This window comes from Megalops cyprinoides, chromosome 12 (assembly GCF_013368585.1).
Source record: "Megalops cyprinoides isolate fMegCyp1 chromosome 12, fMegCyp1.pri, whole genome shotgun sequence".
NCBI lineage: Eukaryota > Metazoa > Chordata > Actinopteri > Elopiformes > Megalopidae > Megalops > Megalops cyprinoides.
The window spans coordinates 29,092,603-29,113,489 of record NC_050594.1 but is presented as its reverse complement, the minus strand read 5'-3'; the positions used below and the strand labels follow the sequence as shown (position 1 = coordinate 29,113,489).

At 43.9% G+C, this 20,887-nt stretch overlaps 2 protein-coding genes across 4 annotated transcripts in view; one reads left to right on the top strand and one right to left on the bottom strand.

Annotated features, from left to right (window-relative positions):
* Positions 1-904: 904 nt before the first annotated feature.
* The window catches only part of dnajc17 (DnaJ (Hsp40) homolog, subfamily C, member 17), a 50,574-nt gene continuing 30,591 nt past the window's right edge, over positions 905-20,887 (bottom strand). Inside the window, exon 11 of the mRNA XM_036541522.1 lies at positions 905-1,978. Coding sequence (XP_036397415.1) covers positions 1,853-1,978 — 126 coding nt within the window. The 3' untranslated portion in view covers positions 905-1,852. The remainder of the gene's footprint in view (positions 1,979-20,887) is intronic.
* LOC118786466 (cdc42 effector protein 3) lies at positions 15,359-19,513 on the top strand. 3 transcript variants are annotated; one of them, XM_036541525.1, is made up of 3 exons: positions 15,359-15,583; positions 15,702-15,825; positions 18,147-19,513. In XM_036541525.1, exon 3 carries the CDS (start codon positions 18,249-18,251, stop codon positions 18,828-18,830), a length of 582 nt encoding a protein of 193 aa, XP_036397418.1. In that variant the 5' UTR covers positions 15,359-15,583; positions 15,702-15,825; positions 18,147-18,248; the 3' UTR covers positions 18,831-19,513. The 3 variants fall into 3 exon arrangements, with proteins under 3 accessions (XP_036397418.1, XP_036397416.1, XP_036397417.1); XM_036541523.1 differs by having other exon boundaries at positions 18,144-19,513; XM_036541524.1 differs by lacking the exon at positions 15,359-15,583 and having other exon boundaries at positions 15,698-15,825; positions 18,144-19,513.

The window sequence follows — 20,887 nt, the reverse complement described above, 5'->3', positions numbered from 1 at the left end:
ATTTTGGTTTTCAACTGACAACCTAACAAAGACACTTCGTTAAAGTGACGAACATCTCCCTCTTATCTCTAGTGGCTGTTCTTTCATAAGGCAACAAAGGTTGACTGAAACCAGCAGGCAGTCAAGTAAGGTTATGCTCATGTAACACCTACTAGAGTCTGAAAGTAACACTGAAAAAATCTAACATTTATCTGAGAAGCAGAGAAAGACCACATTTCGTAAATGTGCTTTGATCAAGACTTGATATGTAGAGGGAAATCAGAGCTTGGAGAAATGCATGCTGGTTTGTGAAGGAACAGCAGGAATGACCTGTCTGCAGAATCTCCCTTTTCACAATAGCAGTATTCTGTAATGTTTGGATGATGCTTTGAAAAGGGGAAAGACATATATAAATCTGTGTATCAGAATACAGCAGAAGGTCAAGAAAATAAATATAGAGGAAAGTGTAATCTAATACAACCTTTCTTTAAGAATTGTGAATTTTGCAATATTTGAAAAGAAAAAAAAAAACTCAAACTAGACATTACATATGAAAAAAGCATTTTGACCTCAACCTGTAATTTTCACTTGTCATGTTTAACCTAAGAGCAATATACAGTGTTGATTTAAAAGTTTAGAAAAATGCAAACACTGTAAACTCATAAGTAAACAGTAACACATAGGGCACTGGTCTAAAGGCATTTATTGAGTGAGTACTTGTCTGACCTGCTCTATGTTCCAGTGCCCACTGTTGTGAAATCTGTGTCCCTTCACTAACAGCTCACATTCAAACCCTCTAAACTGCTTTATTACAACAAAAACTTTTAATGACGTTTAAAAGTACCTGGCATGTTACATTGAATGCCTTGTGAAGGCACTCCATTGAACAGCTAAATCTGCATAAATTAAATATTCAATTTCTGCCTGAACAGGGGACACCAAACCAGTATCTTTCATAATGTAAGCAATAACATTTGTTATGAAACACTCTGTTATGAATACAAGGGACTGTTATGAAATATTTGTTTAAGCCTTTGTCTCGTTCCATGTGGGGATGCTGCACTTTGGAACTGAGCCCCAGATACACAAATTACAGAGCAATCATCGTGTCTGCCACAGTTATTACAGAGGAACTTCAAAGCGGGTTCACGTTTCATCACGTGAGCTCACACCATTCCCATAAAACCCACTGTTTACCATTCCCCAGGATGACCGTACGGCCTAAGGCATGCGGGATTGTCTTGCTGCCTGTGAAACATCGGACAGAAACGAGCGATTTCCTTACCCATAGATCTCCCTCTGGGAGACATAATCTGTGGTTTTGGGTTGTCCAAAAGACAGAGTACATTGCGCAGATACATACAATAAAATGTAACTATTTAATCAAGAGTAATATTGCACAAGGGAAATCAAATCATTTGCTCTTGGCTGCAATTTATGGCACGGAAACAAGTTTTTGCTCTCTTTAGAAATGAGTAGAACTGTACTGACAGATGGTAATTAAATGATAGCAGCCATGGGATTTGGAGTCCAATTGGATAGCCCTTTTCTCTGAAAAGGTCTTCTGCAGTAAAAGAGAAGTGGAAATTACATTCGTTTGTGATATGGAGCTAAAATATGACCTGATGTAAATCCCTTGTTTTGGGGTAAAAAAAAAAACACATTCTACAGTGCAATGACCTTAAATAACATGCATTGGTGCCATTATCACTGGTGCCACCATTTCCCAGTCTGGGGACAATCTACTATCCAATGAACAACAGCAGAGGTACTCTCAGCGATTAGCCTGATTATTTTTGGTAATGGTTCATAACATACAAGAAGGTTTGCTTTATTGAACTAAAGCTTAACAGTTTGTCAGTGTTACTGATGGCTAGGACCGGGCGGCCTCCTCCTCATCCTCCCTCTGCATCTCCTCGATCAGTCTCTGCCTCTCTGCCGCTTGTCTCATTCTCATCAGCACGACGCTCTCGTAGTCCCGCTCACTGCTCAAGGATCCCTGCAGGGGGCAGCAGAGGGAGAAAGAAATCTGAGCTGGTCACCTGAGCACTCCTGTATGCAATTCACCTGGTCCACAGTCACAAATTTGACACAGAATGCTTTTTAGGAGACAGTAGGAGAGGTAAAGTTTTAACACAATATTGGCATGTGGTTCTTGTTGGGCTCTGCCAGCGTCTTTCCAGACAGCAGTGGTAGGTCTCTATTCTCTATTCTCTTGTCTCCTATTGTCATCGAAAGGTGTGACAGGGCCTACAAGGGTATACTTCCTTCACTAGCAAGCTTATCATACACTGCTACTTTCCTATTGTGGAGCAATGCACTACACAGTGTCAAGTATTACAGACATCATTGCATATTCCCATAAGCCTGACTGAGCTGTCCTTTTGTTTCAAGTTATACCTTGATTGCAGCTTTTAAAAGAATGACCAAATGAACAAAAGCTTAAATTAGAAAGTAAAAGAAATCTATTTTGCTTGTAATATTAACTTTGTTTCTCTAGAGTAAATTTTCAGGTTTCACTTGTCAGACATGCTTCACAACACAGCTAAAAGGGATGGATACATAGCTAGCATGATGAATTCACACAGCTAGTTAAAATAGCCAATTAGCTATCAGACAAACCACTGCAAAATCCATTTTACAGGGCAAATGCATGCTAATTGGCTAGGTAAGTAATGTTACAAAAGAAAAAAGGCTATTGTAAATCAGCACCCCAGGTTAGTTAGCTAGCTAGCTAGCTCACTAATGAACAAGCAAATGGTTGACTGGTGCATGATAGCCGATTCATAGTTTTTAAAAAGTATTGAATCTGCACACCAGTTTTACTTAATTTATGTATAATGGTTGGACTCTTAGAGTGAGTGTGACATTCACCATTAACCACATTTGTTCTGTGGGATTTAAAACCTCCCCCTCCCTGTCATTCACCCCTTGCTCTGGGCAGAAGCTTGTCCCCTTGCTCTGGGAGGTCTCCTTCCTCTGCAACAGGTGGGCACCACACTGTACAAGATTCAGTTGCTCATGTGTGTGCAGAATGCTGTCTACACCTCTGCTGGAGTTTCATCCCTTTTTTTTGGAGGATGTGGCCTCCTTGGCGCCCTGAGGCTCATCATTCCGCCTGCTTTCAGAATTGCCGCCCAGGTCCTCCTCCTGCAAGGGCTGGAAATGGTTGTAAACCACAATTTCTGGATAGCTTGCCCCTTGTGCAATGTGCGTGCTCTTTCCTACAATTACCGTCTGCAGTCACCCAACTCTCTCTCCCAGACTGCTCTGAAGACAACCCCCCACCACCGCTTTGTGGCGTGCACACAATCTCCCTGAAGGGCGCACTGATCAATTCCTGGAACTCAAATAATTCATTACTGCGGTGGAGGCCTGCCAGTTGGACCTTGACATCAAGAATCTTGTTCTCTAGATGCTCAACCAGCTGGCAATGGCCACAAATGAATACATCCTGGACGTCTCAGTCCAGAAATGCAATCACACTGCAACTCACACACCACACTGACCACATGTTTTAATCCTGTGTCTAAGTAGCCAACTTTCCCTGAAGCCATTTAGGGTACTGTCCAGACAAAGATACCAGGTCTACAGTGCAAACTGCAACCAGAAACATAAGGGAAAAAACAGAAAACTCATCATTTAGTAACCCAGCTAGCCAGATGAATATAAATTGTTTCTTTAATCAAGCAAAAAATAGTTACCAGATAAAATTATTACTATGTTCAATGGGGTCTGAGATAACAAGCAGATAAGCCAACAAGCTTATCAGATATATAGACTGATAGCTAAGAGAAGCGATCTACTTCTTGAAGATTTAAGATTAGATTTGAAAGGGCAAAAACCACAAAACAACACATCAAGTTATCCCTCTGCCATATTAGTATAACTTAACACAAGGAATAGAATGAAAAATTCCCTCTGTCTCTTAAATGTTCTTCAAAGAACAAGTCAGGCAGAGCTCACCATAGATTGCAGACTGAAGACAACCTACACCAAAGTAATTTGATTTGGAGCAAGAAGGATAGAATACTAGCACTACCACAGCGATGAATGAATCAAGGTAACAGTAACTCATAAATCTGGAAAGACCAACAAGGGGGCAACAGCCAACAACCTCTTGAGAGTTTAAGTTTCATTACGAAGATTTCATTAAAAACAATCTCCTGGCATTGGACTCATGACTATCGTGCAGAACGTCTGTTCAGATAAATCGGATTCTCAAGCACAGACGTGCTTTTGCTGGGGAAGGCCCAATTAAATGGCCCTGAAATCCATGCATCAACTAATCAGGCAGCCTCAATTTCTTAGAGCCTCAAAGGACCTATGGATGGTGTGGGTTAACCAAACCAGCGCGGACGTATTGTACTGAAATATATCCTCATCAGCTTTACTTATGTCCTTGAATTCTGGAGTTGAGAGTGCAGGAAAGCTAGAATATTCACGCCAGGATCTGAGCTGCTTTTCTCCACATTACTAATGTCAGGCCCAAACAGCAGCTATCTGTCTTGGCATCCCTGCGGGAGATGGAGAGAGGCCTGGGTTTCCTCACTGCTATATCTTTGGACTACAGTGCAATACAGGACTGAAACGGGGCCCCAGAGTTAGAGGCACTTTTTAAACAGTCTGGTGCAGCTGATCTCGATTCTCAAATCACAAGAGACCTGACAAATATCCATTGTGCAAGGCAGGGATTTTGATTACATAGCACTATTAATTATTTACTAGCAAACAGTACATTTAGAAGTCACATGCAAGGTATACTGCAATCCAGAAAGTGTAGTGACAGTGATTTCATTCCAAAGTTCCTTATTCAAATTTAAAAGCTCTCTCAGTGTACACATATGGGATAGGATTAGTAAAGACAAGTAAACAATTTAGAACTTCTGGGTTTTACACAGGAGCACACATACACAGCATGTGCAGGAAATGTCCAAAATTTTACTTCTCCTGTCAACAGCTATATATTTTCGCTATCTGTTATCACAACAGGAACAAAAAAAGGGCCTCAAAAGGTAAGGTGATATTAATATCAATTACAAATGTGGATGACAGCAAGAAAACACACACAGGACATGGCGTCAAGAACAGTGACAAAACAATTCCGTTGCCTCAGCTGATTAGGTCCCAGATGAGGCCTCAGCTCCCGTTTCTGTTTTCCCCCCTTTGGGTGATTGCTCTGAAGGCACAGGGGCAGGGAGCAGTCTTATAAGGGATTCCCTTACTCGGAGGAATTAAGAGGCACTAGCTCCAGCCAAGACACTGTCTAGCGTCTAATCAGCCTGGATGAAACAGAAGTGCCCCAGACCTGCGCGTGTTACTCGGTTCGTACGACCACGAATCGCACCCTGCAAAGTCAGCAATAGGCCCAGTGTGGTCCCACTTTCCTAAATCCCGGCAGGGAGGGGAGGGAGAGGGGAACACTCTGCCTGGAGAATAAACCTTTGTTTTAGGGGATTAGACAGAGGAAGTCCGCTATGCCAAGGAAGTGTCTTCCTAACAAGACAGTAAGCGGAGGGGAGGGTGTGTGCCTGTGTGTGAGGCGAAGCATCTGGATGAGATGATGGGGGCTCCAGCATCCATCCGTGGTGGTGGGGGGGGGGGGGGGGGGGGTTGTGGGTAGGGAGGGTGATGCAGGAAGCACAGTCCAGTTTTCGGATGGAGGGCTGTGATTATCATTCCTGCTACGTGAGCTAAAGTCCCTGTCCAATGTGTAACCATGAAATATCACGCAAGCGTAATTAAGCAAACAAACAACTGTTCTATCTTCAATTAAACAAAACAAAACCTGTGTATCACTGAGCACAGGGAAACGATCACTCCCCACTTTGACTTATGTACATTTGCTATATCCTGACCTCTACTGTTGGCTTTTGGAAATGCGTATATGACTGACAAAATAGGAACGTGGATCTGTAGCAGTGACCAATTTTCCTGTTAAGATCAACATGAATTTGCTTTGGCTCTTAAGGTACCGCCTGCTGTCGGAAACCAACCAGCATGTTCAGCAGGCCTTGGGATTTCAGTGCCTCTGAAGGGGAAATGAGAACATACATAATAGTGTTTAGCCTCTGCGTCATAGTAGAACTAAACACTTCGGTGGGGATAAACAAGAAGAAGCAGCCGTGACTCCGAAAACCGCGGAACGCATACAGCGAGACCCACTACAAAGGGTGAGGGAACAGTATGGATGGCACAGAGGCAGGGTGCCACAATCCCCAGCCAGAATGAGTTACGTGTCGGATAGCAGTCACTGCCCTGAGGCTCCATCACGCCATGGTTTAGCCAGACCCCCATGACATCATGCCGGCCCGTGCCGTGAGTCACAGGCGTGTGGGAAGGGTCCAGCCTCACAGGTGTCGCGCACACGCCTGCGCACACACCGCCACCCTGCGATACTCGCCTACTTCATCTCTCGAGTGCGTGTTGCTAGGAATGTATATCATTTCTTTTTATACGGAGGGGAAAAACTAGCAGGGCTGGCTTGCAAATCCAGCTACCCCACAGTGAAACAATTGTAACAACATGTCTGGGTCTTTTTCCCCCCTAACTCCTCATCCTGAACATCATGGTTACAGAGAAATTACCCTCCCTCAGCTCATCCTTTCCGCTCATAAATCTACCCGCCATCGACGCTAATACCAGCACCGTGTCTGCAGCAAAGATGCCGTCCGCCTCGGTGACCCTCGGATGGAGATGATTTCATCAAGGCACCCCCATTTCGGCTCGCCCCGCTCGCGTTTCTGTCTGACCTGCCAAGACTGGAAGCCGTCAGCCAACAGCGCTCATTAACTTAGCGCGTGGAACGCGGGCTTGTGTACCAAAATGATAAACATGCAGGCTTTGAACAGCGGCCGGGGGAGAGGCGAAAGGAGCTGGATCTCGTTAGGCGCGTCCTGCTCGCTCTCCGTCGCTTTTGGGAGTTTTTTTTTTTTCCCCCTCTCAAGTTGACCCAAAAGAAAGGAGCGAGACAGAGAGAGGGAGAGGGAGAGAGAGAGAGGGACATCCCGTTCCCCGTCTGCATCTGCTCAGACGGAGCATCCAGATCTGTTTATTTACGAGACAGCTGCCATGGAAAGTAGAGGAACACAAAGCGAGGAGGTCCTCCCTGGTGTTGGGATGCAGGGGAGAGCTGTCAGCCCTAATGGCCCGGGGGGAAAGTGAGAGAGACGAACGGCCCTCACACGAGCCCGCCGCATGTGTTTATGAATGCTCATCGCGTAGGAACGCCCCGGCCGAAAGCGGACGCCCCGGACCTGCTGAATCCCGGCAGCTGGGGAGCCGCACGCTCATGTTGTCACTGTCACTGGGTAACCTTTTAAACACGCGAGCTCCAGACGAGCTCCAGGCGAGCTCACGTGAGCGCCCGGTGCTACAGCGTATCTGATACAAAGCTGCCTTCTGAGCGTTGTCAGTACATCACTTACACAATGACACAATTACCCACATAATGCATTTTACACAAGGCAAATTGCAAAGAACAGTCGCATTCATGGCAGCGAAAGGGGAAGCCTAAGTTTGTGGGTCTTTGTTACACAGTGCAAGTGGTTGCTGTGCAGCCTGCTGAAGTTAATAAGGAACCATTTCTTTGCCATTTGTGTCAGCAGGATGTGGAGCTAGTGATTTATGAGGGCCAAACAGTTATTTAGAGATCATTAGAAGTGCGATACGTGTGCCCGGGCGCTCTCGCGAACTCAAATAAACACGTGAAAGGGGAGCACACTTTGGCGGGACGCAGCACGGAGCCAAGGTGCAATCCAGGCTTTCTGTAGGACGGACGCGGTCCAGCATCGCGTGGAGGACCAGCAGATGTGCAAGCGCTTAAAGCCCAGGTCAGAGAGTCTGGGCTGCCTTCGTCATGGCAACACAAATACCACACCAAAATACTGCATTTCTAATTCTGCACTGTTTAAGCATCGGAGGTCGATGGAAAGGTGAACTGTTATAATATGAATGAATTATGTGTGAATGAATTGAGTATGAAAAAACAAACTGAATTCATCCATACCGAAAAAAAAAAAAAAACAATGGTACTGCTGCTTCACAGTACCGGCGTTTCGTGTTAAAAGAAAAGTAATCCTGTGTATAATTGCACAATCTGGACGCTCAGGCCCATAATGAACAAATGTGAGCGCTTGAACTGCACCTTAATTGCTGTTCCACTCAATAGGCAGGTTTTCTCCCTCACCTGCGTGTCACAGCATAACAGACGCTAAACTGAGCCTACTATTAAATATTGTAATTACGATTGGTGAAGCCAGTTGGTCAAGATCAAGATGTAATTCAACCAGACTGGTAGCTTTATCATTGTTTAAAGCGAAACTGGGGCAGCGAGAACAAAAGAAGGCAGGATCACACCTCAGGGAAATGGACAAAGGGCTTGAATCAGGGTGAGGCAACCGAATCAAAGGCTTCTATTGACACGGTCAAAAAAAAAACAGGATGTTTTCACATGAAAACATGATCACCTGAACAACCTATTGCAGCACACTTGTTAGAGAGGAAGACTTAAAAAGGCTCTCCGACACCATTTAAAAACTGTTTTGCCTGTTAACCCTCTCCATACTTCATATGACTCTAACACTGTTACAATCAGTCAGTGAGTCATTGCGTGTTACACCCACAAACTGTCAACCTAGAAGACTGCTCTGTGATCTGAAACTCAGCTATTAAAGACAACCTGCTTCCTTTCCTTACTCACAAGTACAGAGTGATTCTCTTGCCTTCACAATGGGGAAGGAAAAATGGTCTGTTTGTTCACATTTGTTCACAACTACATCCTACTACTGTACTTCCTATGAATAACATTACAGTGCCGGGAATGGCAGTGCTCAGCAAGGCAGCAGGGGCGAGCGTGCCGAGTGACCACTCTGGTGACAACTTGTCAGGCTGCACAGTGGCTCAGTGACAGTGCCACCCTGTAAGCTCCTGCAGGGCTGCCGTTAAATCAGCTCAGGATCAAGGGAGGAATGGGGGGAGGGGTTCTATGCTGACATCACCGTGGGTGCCAGAGAGACAGTTGCTTACAAATATGAAGACTAATGAGAACAAACAAGTGAAATAAAAATGGGGAAAAAATGAGCTTGCCCTGATGAAAGCAGCTCTCAGCTCTTCTGTTAAAAGGAGATACATGGTGCCTTCCATTTAATTCACACAAGGAAGACTATAAGATTATAAAGCTCACTTGGATTTTTTCAAGATTATAAGACCACTTTGAAAAGGAAGTGAAGTGTCTTTTGTTGTTACATTTTTCTGATCCATCAAGGCAGCAGCTGTACACAGAGCTCCTGGAGTTGTGTTAAGCACTGTAAATCTTTTACCACAGTTTGGCTTCTGTCAACCCCTCCATTCCTCAGCTGAGATCCAAACTGTAACGAAATCATTTCTCATCTGGAACAGTCATCCAGCAACCTGCCCCACCTCCCACTCCTCAAGCCCCCATGCACCCAACAACCTTACCATCCCATAACAAGCATACAGTGGCAAAGGAGGAGCAGAATGCACTGATAAAGCTACCTTTCACAATTATGAATCTAAAGTGATTGATATGAATCTAAAGTGAGGAATATATCACAGGGCTACTCTGAGAATGGCAAAGGGACTGCACCTGACATGTGTTCCTGACTGAGATAAGTGCAGGGGCTCCTAGGTGTGTAATGGCTCTTTATCTAATGAATGTGTTGAGCAAACAGTGGGTGGAATGTGGACCCCTCGCAAATGTTTACTTTACAGCCCTGGCTTTCAAAGAAATGAAAATATTCAACCCGTAATTTAATAATTGCAAATAATTCAGTGCCAGGAGGCAATGGGAGGTAAACATTCTCAGACGTCCATGACTTCAACATCCTGGAACACACGCATGCACGCATGTACACACACACACACACACACACACACACACACACACACACACACACACACATACACATAAGATAAGGAAACAACAGACTAAATATGAGGATTTTTCAGGTCATTTTCCTTGAAATGAGGTGAAAAAAATATCGCACACCAAGGTTTGGTAATAATGAGAATCTTGGCTGAAACACCCTGCATTTCACATCTGGTGTGATAAGAAGTAATGGTGTTCTGAACATGTGTCGTAAGTGTGATTTTTTTTTTCTTTTGTGGAGGGATTAGTGTAAGTCACCTTAAGGAAAATGAGCGCCAGGTAAATCTGACTCACCACTACAGACTCCAAGACAAAAGCCTTCGTGTTATGAATCAGCATGTGTGACTCATGACATTACGGTGTTAAAATTAAATTCAGTAACAGATGGACGTCTCCTAATAAAGAAAATCTGTCCAGGAGAGAGCTGGAAGAGAGTGGTAATAAGAAAAAGGTAAATAAAAGGGCAGAATCATCTAAATAATAAAATAAAGCAAATTCAGCTCGTGTGTAGACTAACACAATTAAATATATTTCTTGTAGGTTTAGGAGGCATTTGGGTGCAGTTAATAAAAGCCTTCATGGTCAAGGTTGAACCAAATGATTTGCCTGTGTTTGACTTTTTCAGTCAATATCTGTTTGAGCAGATACCTGGCCCTCCATTAACACTGAGTTTCAAATTAAAATAATATTATACACAATAAAAACCGTTTAAAGTTTAAAGTTTAAATACATTTGTAGCTTGTGACAGGGATCGACACTTTGATTCTAGGCTGAGTGCGCCACTCTTTTCCATTTTAAGTTATGCATTGGGCTTGCATTTTTGGTAATTTTATCTTCTTGGTGGTGTATTTCAGTGCTTATAAATGACTTCTAAACTCAGTTACCAATTTATAAAAATACACGACTCCAAAGCGTCTATTTTTGGTTTTTAAACAAAACAAAAACAAACAAGTATAGGACAGACATGACAACTTTGCTTTAAATCTCTCGCAATGTCTGCAAAATAAATAAACTCAGACCCAGAAGAAAGTCAGTCAAATTTGGGACAGTGTTCAACTTTGCTAGCCAAACCATCACCAAATTACGTGGTTTAGTATGTATTGCACATCAGCGTGCTAACAAGATTGGGTAACCAACTACTAACTGTGTAGTGTGCCACCACACAAAACATTCATCACATATTAGATCAGAGGAAAAAATGACTTGCACTGATATTCATAGACTTGCACTGATATTCATACACACACAAACAGGGACCTGTGAGCAGGTCTCGCTGAAGGTCTGTGGCCCTCAAAGTCTCAGAACACGACCTGGCAGCAGATGGACTCCGGCCAAAGTGGGAAGTGCTACTCATCATTGGCCAGCCCTGAACTTTAACCTCCTCTGAGGTGGGACAATATGGGGAAGTGGTGCTTTTTTCCAACAACTACTGAAGCCTACAATGATCCACAGATGGTGCATTTGCTCATACACATAAAAAAGAAAATCAGAGGCTGTCGGAATGAATAAAGGGCTAAGAACTGAAACTGGTAGCCCAAGTTTGAAATGTTATACCACACATCGGTGTAATCTGGTGTTTTATCGGTTGAGTAAAATGAAACCAAAATGAATGAGTTAAGCGGTATGTTCTTCCGGTCATTACTGGTATAAACAGAAAAAAATGCAGGCCCTATTTATGCAATATAAGCCTTTGCAGCTCTCACACATTTTTCCCACCGCTAACAGTCTACGAGAATTCCTCTCAGACAGGTGAATTTCTGGAACTGTGGATGGAACTGTGCCACAGGGCAAGTGACTGACTCATACTGTGAGACACTGTGGTTTCAAAACCACTGCTGAAGACAGTCTGTAAATCGTTTATCATTGTGGCCGTTTGCAATTTGTACATTTGTCTGCTTCTTTTGTAAAGTATTTTAAAAACAGGGCTAAGAGCCTAGGTTATTACCATTTCCTAGTTAGGATATGCTGCAAAATGGAATTGGGAGCCATGCTGGACTTGAACTTGCATCAAGTGACCGGCTCCAGCAAAAGTCCAAAATGCATACAGGTGTGTGAAATGTGTTCTAAGGTTTAGATTCAAAGTGTGCTGGAGTCATCTGATTAAATGATGACAGAGAGCCTCTGTATGGTCTCAGCTGCCCGCTGGAGGAGTGCAGGACACTGGCTCTTTCCCATGATTCTGACCGTACTTCTGCAGAGGACCGAGGGCCTCTGTTTCCAAAGAACTGGGGTTCTGGTTCAAGGAAACCCCGGGGACCACTGACGCCATCAAGGTGTGCTATCATAGCACCTTCCACAGGCTCCCGGTCATGTTTACTGTAGTTGCTATTATACTGTACATAAGCTCTATTGTGCTGTCAGTCAAGAAGCAAAGCCTTATTATGAAGGAGGCTTGCCTGTGGTTTGACATGGGTATTTGAGCACCACCTCGACACCAAGCGCCCATTTTTCATCATCAGTCACTTTAATGGCATCCGAGAGTGTTTTTACAAAGCAAGAACAGTGGACCTCTCAAGTTTGGTCAGAGGGTGATGAAAGATGGTTTTTCCTGAAAAATGGAATTACAGCTCAATTCTTGCTTACATTCTTGAGAAACGCACTTATCAACTGATGCCAGACCTACCACTAAACAGGAAGCCATTGCGAATACTCACCCATGACTCTACACATACCAAAAGTCAAATTCCTTTCGAAGCAGGCCATAAGAGCCGAGCACACAGCACAACAAACAAGAGCATGGATCATTCTAAACACAAACCTCAAATTTGCTTTTCAAAAGCCAGTTAAAACCGTATCTGGAAACACTTTCATGAATGCAGCAACAACAAAAACTGCTGCATCCTACGTTTCTGGAGAGTGCATACCTAACCAAACCGCATAACCAGGAATGGCCTGAGAAAGGGTGCAGAACCTATTCAAAAAACACATCCTTCGCACAGGAGCTAGGGCCAAAGCAATCAATCCTGGAGCCTAGATGGCATACCAATGAAAACAGAAACTGTGCTGTGGTAACTGGTGAAACAACAGGATCAGGACAAGGTTATCACCAAAGACACCAGAAGAAACCATTTCACTGTTTGATTGTCTAATAGCATGAAAATGTGGCTTCTAATTGCTCACTCAACAAAGGGGGGGGTCAAATTTGTACTGAGAGTTGCTGAGAACCTCAGTTCCAATCTTAAGTAAATGTTATGATAAGGCAGTTATTTCATTTGCGTGAGTAATTACATCTGTGAGAGCAGACCGGCAGAGATTGAGGAGAACGGGGAGGGGCTGTCTTTGTTTTTTGGATTCATTTGAAAAGACTCCAATGGAAAAGCAATCATAAGGATAAATCAATTGGCTCCTGGTGCCCTCAGAAGTTTAACCTTGGAGACCTTGAGAAATATTTGGAATCGGGGAAGAAAAACAGAAGGACCAATTACAGGCCTTTTAAGTTCAAAGCCGGGCGTTTGGTTGTTGTTGTTAAGAGCACAATGTAACTGGTAATGCTATGTTACAAATAAAAAAAAAAAAAATTACAGAGTGAGGCACAGCGATGCAGCACAGGCTATTTTAACTTCGCTCTCTATAGCGAGCGTCGCTGGCTGGAGATAACATCTAAGCTCCGCAAACAAACAGCACTCTGGGGTGAGCCCTGTGGTTTATTTAGACACGGGAGGTGGGGGGAGGATGGAGACCGTCACGCAGGTTTGCGGCCTGGCAGACAGACAGGCCCGGCCTCGCGGGGAGCACGCACGCAAAAGGGGGCGGCAGGCCCTCCGCGGATCGGGCGCTAGGGGTGGCAGCGCAGGGAGGATCGCAGGGAGTTATCACCCCCCCCCCCCCCCCCCGCACCCCTCTGAAGCGTCCACATCTGGAAGTCTTCAGCGGGTTCCTGTCAGTTTGGGATGTTCTGGAAGCTTGAGGTTCTGGTTTTGGCTTGGGGATGCGGAGGGCTTGATAAGTCCTGCTGGAGGACTTGGCCCCACACGTGAACGCCGCCGACTTGGGCCAACGCTGCGAAAGAGCTGTGCACAACAGTTCAGCTCGTGAAAGTCCCGCTGCTAATCTGCATATCCTTACCGGCACGCTGCAAGTCATTCCTGTCTGAGCCACGCGTGAAATCACGCCAAAGAAGCAGGTGTGAATATCTTCCTGTTGTAATACAAGTCTGTGGTGTTTCAACACTTTGATGAGTAAGAACACTGTTTTCAGTTGGGTAACTATCTATTCGTACATCTGAATATGCTGTTCACAGCTGGAACTATCAGAGACACACATAACATTCACACAGACAAAATGACCTAAATCCTAGACAGGATGGAATAAATTGAGCATCACACTGGAATATCAATTTGATACTAAAAGATAAAAATGAACATTTTCAAACAGTAAAGCCATGCATGGATACTACTTAACTAATTTGCCAGTGGAATATCAAATTTACCCTGGTATGTGGTAATCTGTAACATAAAAATATGATGAATGTGTAACTATATGTTCAAATTATATGTTCTAACATAAGGAACACTGCAAGTTCAACAGGAATTTTCTGGAGATCATAAATTAGCCAGGTAATTTATTTCTAAATATAACTGGTTGTTTAGATAAACCTTGCAATATAAACTACACCTTTGATGATTCAGAAGTCCCACAAATCATTTTTTAATATACTCATCTTGTAAATCACAGTCCTTTCTTTTTACCGTTTTGTGTTTGAATGACCAACTGGCTCCTGAGATTTACTCTCTCCGTTTCACTCCAGACTGACACTTTTAAACATACAAACGCCAAAAAAGCACAGGACGGTGTGAAAAACTTGGGGGTGAAAAACTCTGTAGAGCTTCAAAAGAACAAAGCCAAATATGAAATCTAGATTTTTCAATAACATACTCCTCACTGATTAATAAGGGGAATTAATTAAACAAAACACGGGGAAAGGCACCAGTGAGCGCCGCGACCTGAGAATGTGTGGGTGCTGTGTGAACATGAATCACGGCGCGCCAGCTGAGTTGTGCAACCCAGGTGACCGTGAAGCGCGTGTTTGTGCATGCTCCTCTGCTTTTTCCGTTCGCAACGCCGTGTCTTTAGTCCCTCCATTCAGTGGGAATACTCACAGCCTGTGAGTTTAGCCGAGCACACAGAGCACAGGAAGTCTGCAGCAGACAGACAATGACATGGAGATTAGGAATCGGTTAACCCTATTGCACGCGCCCCCCGCCCCCCCCCTCGCGCTTAGTAACGCCTGGCACTTTTCCCAACAAGGAACGCACTGTGCGATTCCAGCGTCCCCCTCTAACAGGACAATAAATCACAGCAAAAACGAACGGCCAGGTGACAGGTGACCTGCACACTCCACTCTGGAGACAAAGACAAAATTCTTCTCATCAGACTTGGTGGGGGTGTGTATGACAGCACCATGCAATCACCTCTCCATCCCACTCTACTCTATCAGGTTCAGTGAGAGGAAAAAAAAAAAAAAAAAACACTTCACCTGCTCATCAGCTTGCTCTTCGGCTACCTGCACTAGTCAGCCATCGTGTCTACATAAGACGGGACTATTGCAGTACGTGGGACTGACGTGGACGAGGACACTTTGAACACTGGGTGGAACGCACGTCTGCTGACTCAGGCGCTGAGAGGATACAGAGGCGGATCAGGGCAAAGGCAAAAAAGGACTTTGACCAGGAGGGAAAAGGCTCCGCCACTTTAGACCAATGCCCTGAGACTCAGGTGAGCTCTAATGCCTCTCCAGTAGAGCGACGACTCGAGTTCGCTGTGCGATCAGCGTTTCTCAGGCAGAGGCACGGTCGCCAATTCAAACCTGGCTGTTTTGCTTTCCACCCTGCAGCTGAACAAGCCCCATCACGTCAGGAGAAATGCTCTCGGTGTCTGCAGGTATCAGCCTGGTCCTGGCTTTCTGACAGACTCACCTGTGGGTGTGGGAGAAGGACGAGTGATACAGATTCACACAGGTAAGCTTACATTGTGGATTTCTTTCACTGTGAATACAGAACGAGGAAACTTTCTGAATGTAGGTCATCAATGCTTTTCTATGCCTGCACACACCTGAGGTTGAAAAGTAGAGCTCTTTATGTCAGGCTGGTAGCCCAGGAGTCTAGTGATTGCCTTGACAAAATATTGTAGATCTCACAATGTTAGGAATCAGTGTACCTTGTTGGGAGCAGCAAAGCAAATTCTTTACCGCACGGGTTTAAAGTTCTACTTTCTGCAGTGGTTGTGAAGCATTCTTCTTTTGGCTGAAGTAAGTGTAACATTCCTCCCAAGTAGGACTTACATGTTTGGAAAGGAATGCTGCTGCTTCCACACACTCTCCTCTCCTGCTGCTACAAGAGCCGATAAAACCTTTACAGCCCAACGAAACAAGATTTCTGTAGCGCATTACAAATTTTTACAAGTGAGTGTTTCAAGTCACGAATACAGATCTAATGTAGGCAAACTTGTTAAAAGGCGATATAAAGTGTATATTTTTAGAAAACAACAGTGATTGTCCACTTGAAATGGCTTCAGTAATGAACTAGGTTCTGTGTTACTCACTACAATTACTACAACCACAAGTGTCATGTGATATCGCTAAACAACCAGAGCAGCTGTGGATTTGACATGATGGAACTTATTTAGTATTGTTCCAGAACACTGATCAACAATGCAATGCTTAATCCACATTCATTTATCTATAAACTGATTATAATAGGTGTGCTCTTTACAAGTGTAACCACACACACTTGGAGCTTTTACAGTCGCTTTATGAAGTTGTTTTATGTCATATTAGAGTCAAGGAGAAAATTCCTACTGTTTTACACAGTTATGACACCTACGCCACCATCTACTACTGCCATAACGTCATGGTTTCAGGTAGCAATGAGGAAATTTCCAAAAATGGCTACCTACGACACACAGTTATTTTTCAAAATAATTGACAGATGAGGCTACGGACTGAGACCCAAATTGTAATGTTTTTCTAAGGAATTCCCAAGTTACTTCTGAGCAATAAGTAATCACTTCCCAGAACCAAAAACAAAAACTCAGCCACATACAATTTTTATTCCAGCCTTCAGTCATTGAGAAATGTGGCAGCACCAGTCAGAACAAGCCTGAGTTGCAACACTCTGAGCTCATCTGCTTCATGGAATTGAATGGAAGTAGTGATAAGGCTAGTAAAATAAAGTTAAAAAAAAACAGGGGGGCTGTTTAAAGGTTAAATAAAAAGCCTATTGCTTTTTCATGCACACTTACAGCACAATGGTTTTCACACACATCCTGGGCCCAAATCCAATTTTAATGCTCAACCAAAACCACAAACAAAAACGTGGGGAAAATAATGCCTTTTTCCTGTGATTACTTATCTGCTAGATAACACTAGCTAGGAAAACATGGATAACCAGTCAATGTTACAATTCATAGAGCACAGATGCCAATATGCCAAAATATCAGAGTATTCAGAATGGTCCAAAGTCTGCAATACAAGCAGGGAAAGAGTACACTGAAATGGCGCAATACATTCAATGGCATGTATGTATATCACACAATTTAAGGTAAATTACAGTAGAACATCAAGTTCTAGGAAATGACAGTTTCCACAAAAAATCAGAACTTTTCAAATTTTTCATAATTTAAACGCCAAAATATTTCTATTTCTATTTACGTTTGTACAAAATGTATTTCTTCATACTTTTAAGTGACATGTAATTATGGAGCTTACTGGGAATGGGTTGCATTAAGACCCATTCCACTTCTTAGTCTGGTTGCTAATGGATGAAGTGATGCAACATCAATGTAGAAAACCAAGATGGAAAACATAGCAGGCTCAGTATTTTAGTCCATTTGAGTCCACAATTGCATCAGTGTGTGTGTGTGTGTGTGTGTGTGTGTGTGTGTGTGTGTGTGTGTGTGTGTGCAAAGCACATAATACTTCAAAAGTTAGCACTTCCCAAATGAAACAGCTCTGGAGTTTTTTCGCATGGCTTTGGAACACATGTCAAAATACCTCCCCTTGTCCAAATGGTGACTAATGCCATTAGCTTGCAGCTGAAGGGAACAGGTGCATTCATTAAACAATGGCTGCTTTTCCATTGCTGTCCTTATCCACAGCCAGGGTTTGCATCTGGAGCTGGAGAGGAGCAGCAACAAATACAATTCCCTTAAACTATGAAAAATCAAACATCATCAATGGTGATGGACATCACTTTCCCTCCCATAAATTTTGGAATAAAAGTAAGTGAATAAAGATCCTACAGTTGCTCAAGTTTTTGGTTTGCTTCCTTTTTCTAAGCAGTGTCATCCCAGGGAGGATGGAACTTGGTTTCTGAGCCACCATCGTCCTCCAGCTCTTGCCCCCAGTGGTGACCCCAGCACAGCATCATCTGAGTCTCCCAGGATGCCACTTAAGACCTCCCTTTACAGGAAGTCGGGATCGGCACAGTGGCCAAGGAAGCAGCAAAAGGGGCGGGTCCTGTCCGTCAACATGATCAGCCTGCCGCTGGGCGACTTCCGCCACCTGTCCCACATCGGCACGCACGCCCACCGCGACAGCTTTGGGGACCTGTCCTTCCTGAAGAGAGGTCACAGCCTGTTCCTCCAGAGCTCGCAGAGCGAGCAGAACCTCTTCCTGGCCTGCTCGCTGCCCCCCAAGCCCCCCCGCCTCAACCTCGACGAGACGGACCCCCCAGCGAGCCCTGCCTGGGACAGGGCGGCTCTTTCCAGCGAGAGGCGGAAGAAGTGCAGCTCACTGCCCCTGCTGGACAGCGAGGACGGGGACGAGCCGCCCCCCGGGGAAGGGAGCAGCAGCACAGGGCGGCACAGCTTCTGTTCCGGCCGAGACACGGAGTCGATGCAGACCGCCTCAGAGGAGCCCCCGGCCGAGGAGGACGATGACGACTGCGCTTTCACACTCAACCTGGACCTAGGCCCATCCATCCTAGACGACGTTCTGCAAGTGATGGAGAAGCTCCACCAATGAAAACGGCAGCACTTCCCATTTCCTCATTTAACAGGGATGGTGAGTCCTTTCAATTTCATGACAGAAAAGACGGAGAAACATTCATATAAGAACAGCCACAAGTGATCGTCTTTCCTCAACAGAGTATGAACTATAGGACATTCAATTAGCTCTGTTCTCTTAATAAACTGACAAAAGCCATTGCTGGATTGACAAAAAGATGGACAGACACTCATCCTTTGCTGCGTGACCCAGTCGGTAACTCATAATGGATACATTTCACTGGAGGACTTCTGATATATTGGGACAACGTTACATAACAGGTCAATTGACTCATGGCCTGCACTGAGAGAGTCCATTTTGTTGGTAATCTGCCAAATCTGTTTATACTTCCTGTCAGCACTGGGCACAGAGACAGTAACAAATTCCCCCATCAAGCTAACTCTCTTTTTACATTTGTAACAATGGAAGATTATTTACACAGGGGCAGCCATAAGAATATCCAGGCACTCAATGTTATCCTGACAAGAGTTCTTTCTGGATGGAATTTGGACCAATAAGATGAGAAAGGGAGCCTATCATTTCAATACTGTTATTGTATAAATGTTTGTGAGCTTCACAGTGTATTGTGTCTTATAACAGATAGTTCCAGACTTGGGCTAAGTTTTACTAAAAATTTAATGTTCCTTTCTTCCTTATTCTCACTTACAGAGACAGAGTATTTATAGACATGGTTAAGGGTTTTATATATCATGTGTCAATAAATGTTTTGAAAGTCAACACTGACTGAAAATGCTCATTGAAAATAATCTCTTCCCCTTGTTTAAAAAGCAGGAGATGAATGCAACAGAAAAGATGCTAAATCATTAACCAGTTTTAACACCAAAGATTAAAGTGATGTAACACGTAGGCTTAATGCCAGAGGAATATGGACTTTTACTCAAATCTTAACCATTTTCACACTAATCAGCTGCAGACAGCTAGACACACAGGCTATGTGGAACCAGTACAGAGGGAGAATTTCAATGTTCAGCTTCCAGATCACTACTAAGCTTTGGCAGGGGTTGAATAAATATATTCATCCAAGACATAAGGCTGACTCAAAACAATTTCCTTTTTTTGCCATAAAAGCTAAATAAAGGCAAAATGAATGACAAGGAAATTCATTTGTAACACTTTGTTCTGCATTCCCTGTCACTGAAAGGAATGAGAAAAGAAGCTGAAATTTTCACCTATTTGATTTAACAGTAAGACAGTGAGTCCAAATGTTGTCCAGACTTGGAAATGCTGGAATCAGTCAAGCACACTTACCACATTACATTACATTATTGTCATTTGCAGATCCTCCTGTCCAGAGCATATACTGTGTAGGTTACAATTTTATCCATTCATACAGCTGAATATTTACCGGGGCAATTGTGGGTTAAGTACCTCGCACAAGGGTACAACAGGGCCCCAGGAAGAGAATCAATCCAGCAACCTTTTAGTTACACCACATGTAGTGGTAAGGAGCAGGGCTAGTATGTAGCCCTGTCCACAAGTATGAAATGCCCACATTTACGATAAGTACAATATATAAGCACCCACATACAGTGATTACAGCGATGGGAATGTATTTTGTAAAATGGAACAATGACTAGCTTGAGACTAGTGAGGATCCACACACATTTTTAACCCATGGTGACTCAAAAATGCTCAGCCAGCACCGGGGGGATTCCTGAATAGTGAGTCTCCCACATACAAATAAAGCATGCTGAGTCAGCATTCACCAACAACATGAATTCCGGTGGGTTACTCAGTGGGTTATTCCCCCGGACCCCTGCCTACCACCCCCACCCTTCAGTACCCTCACCATTTTCCATACTAGCCTACTCCTTCTGCTATACATTTAGCAGTGAAGGCCACCAGAGGACCACAATCGTGTCAAACTCTACTTATAGACCTCAGCACCTTTACACATCTTTAACACATTTTGTGAAACTCAAGAACAGTGCTAAGAGGGAAAAAATACACGTTAGCAAATTATTCTCAGAGAGCCAATCTATTAGCCCTGCCGGTATCTGAAACATTCCTGCTGA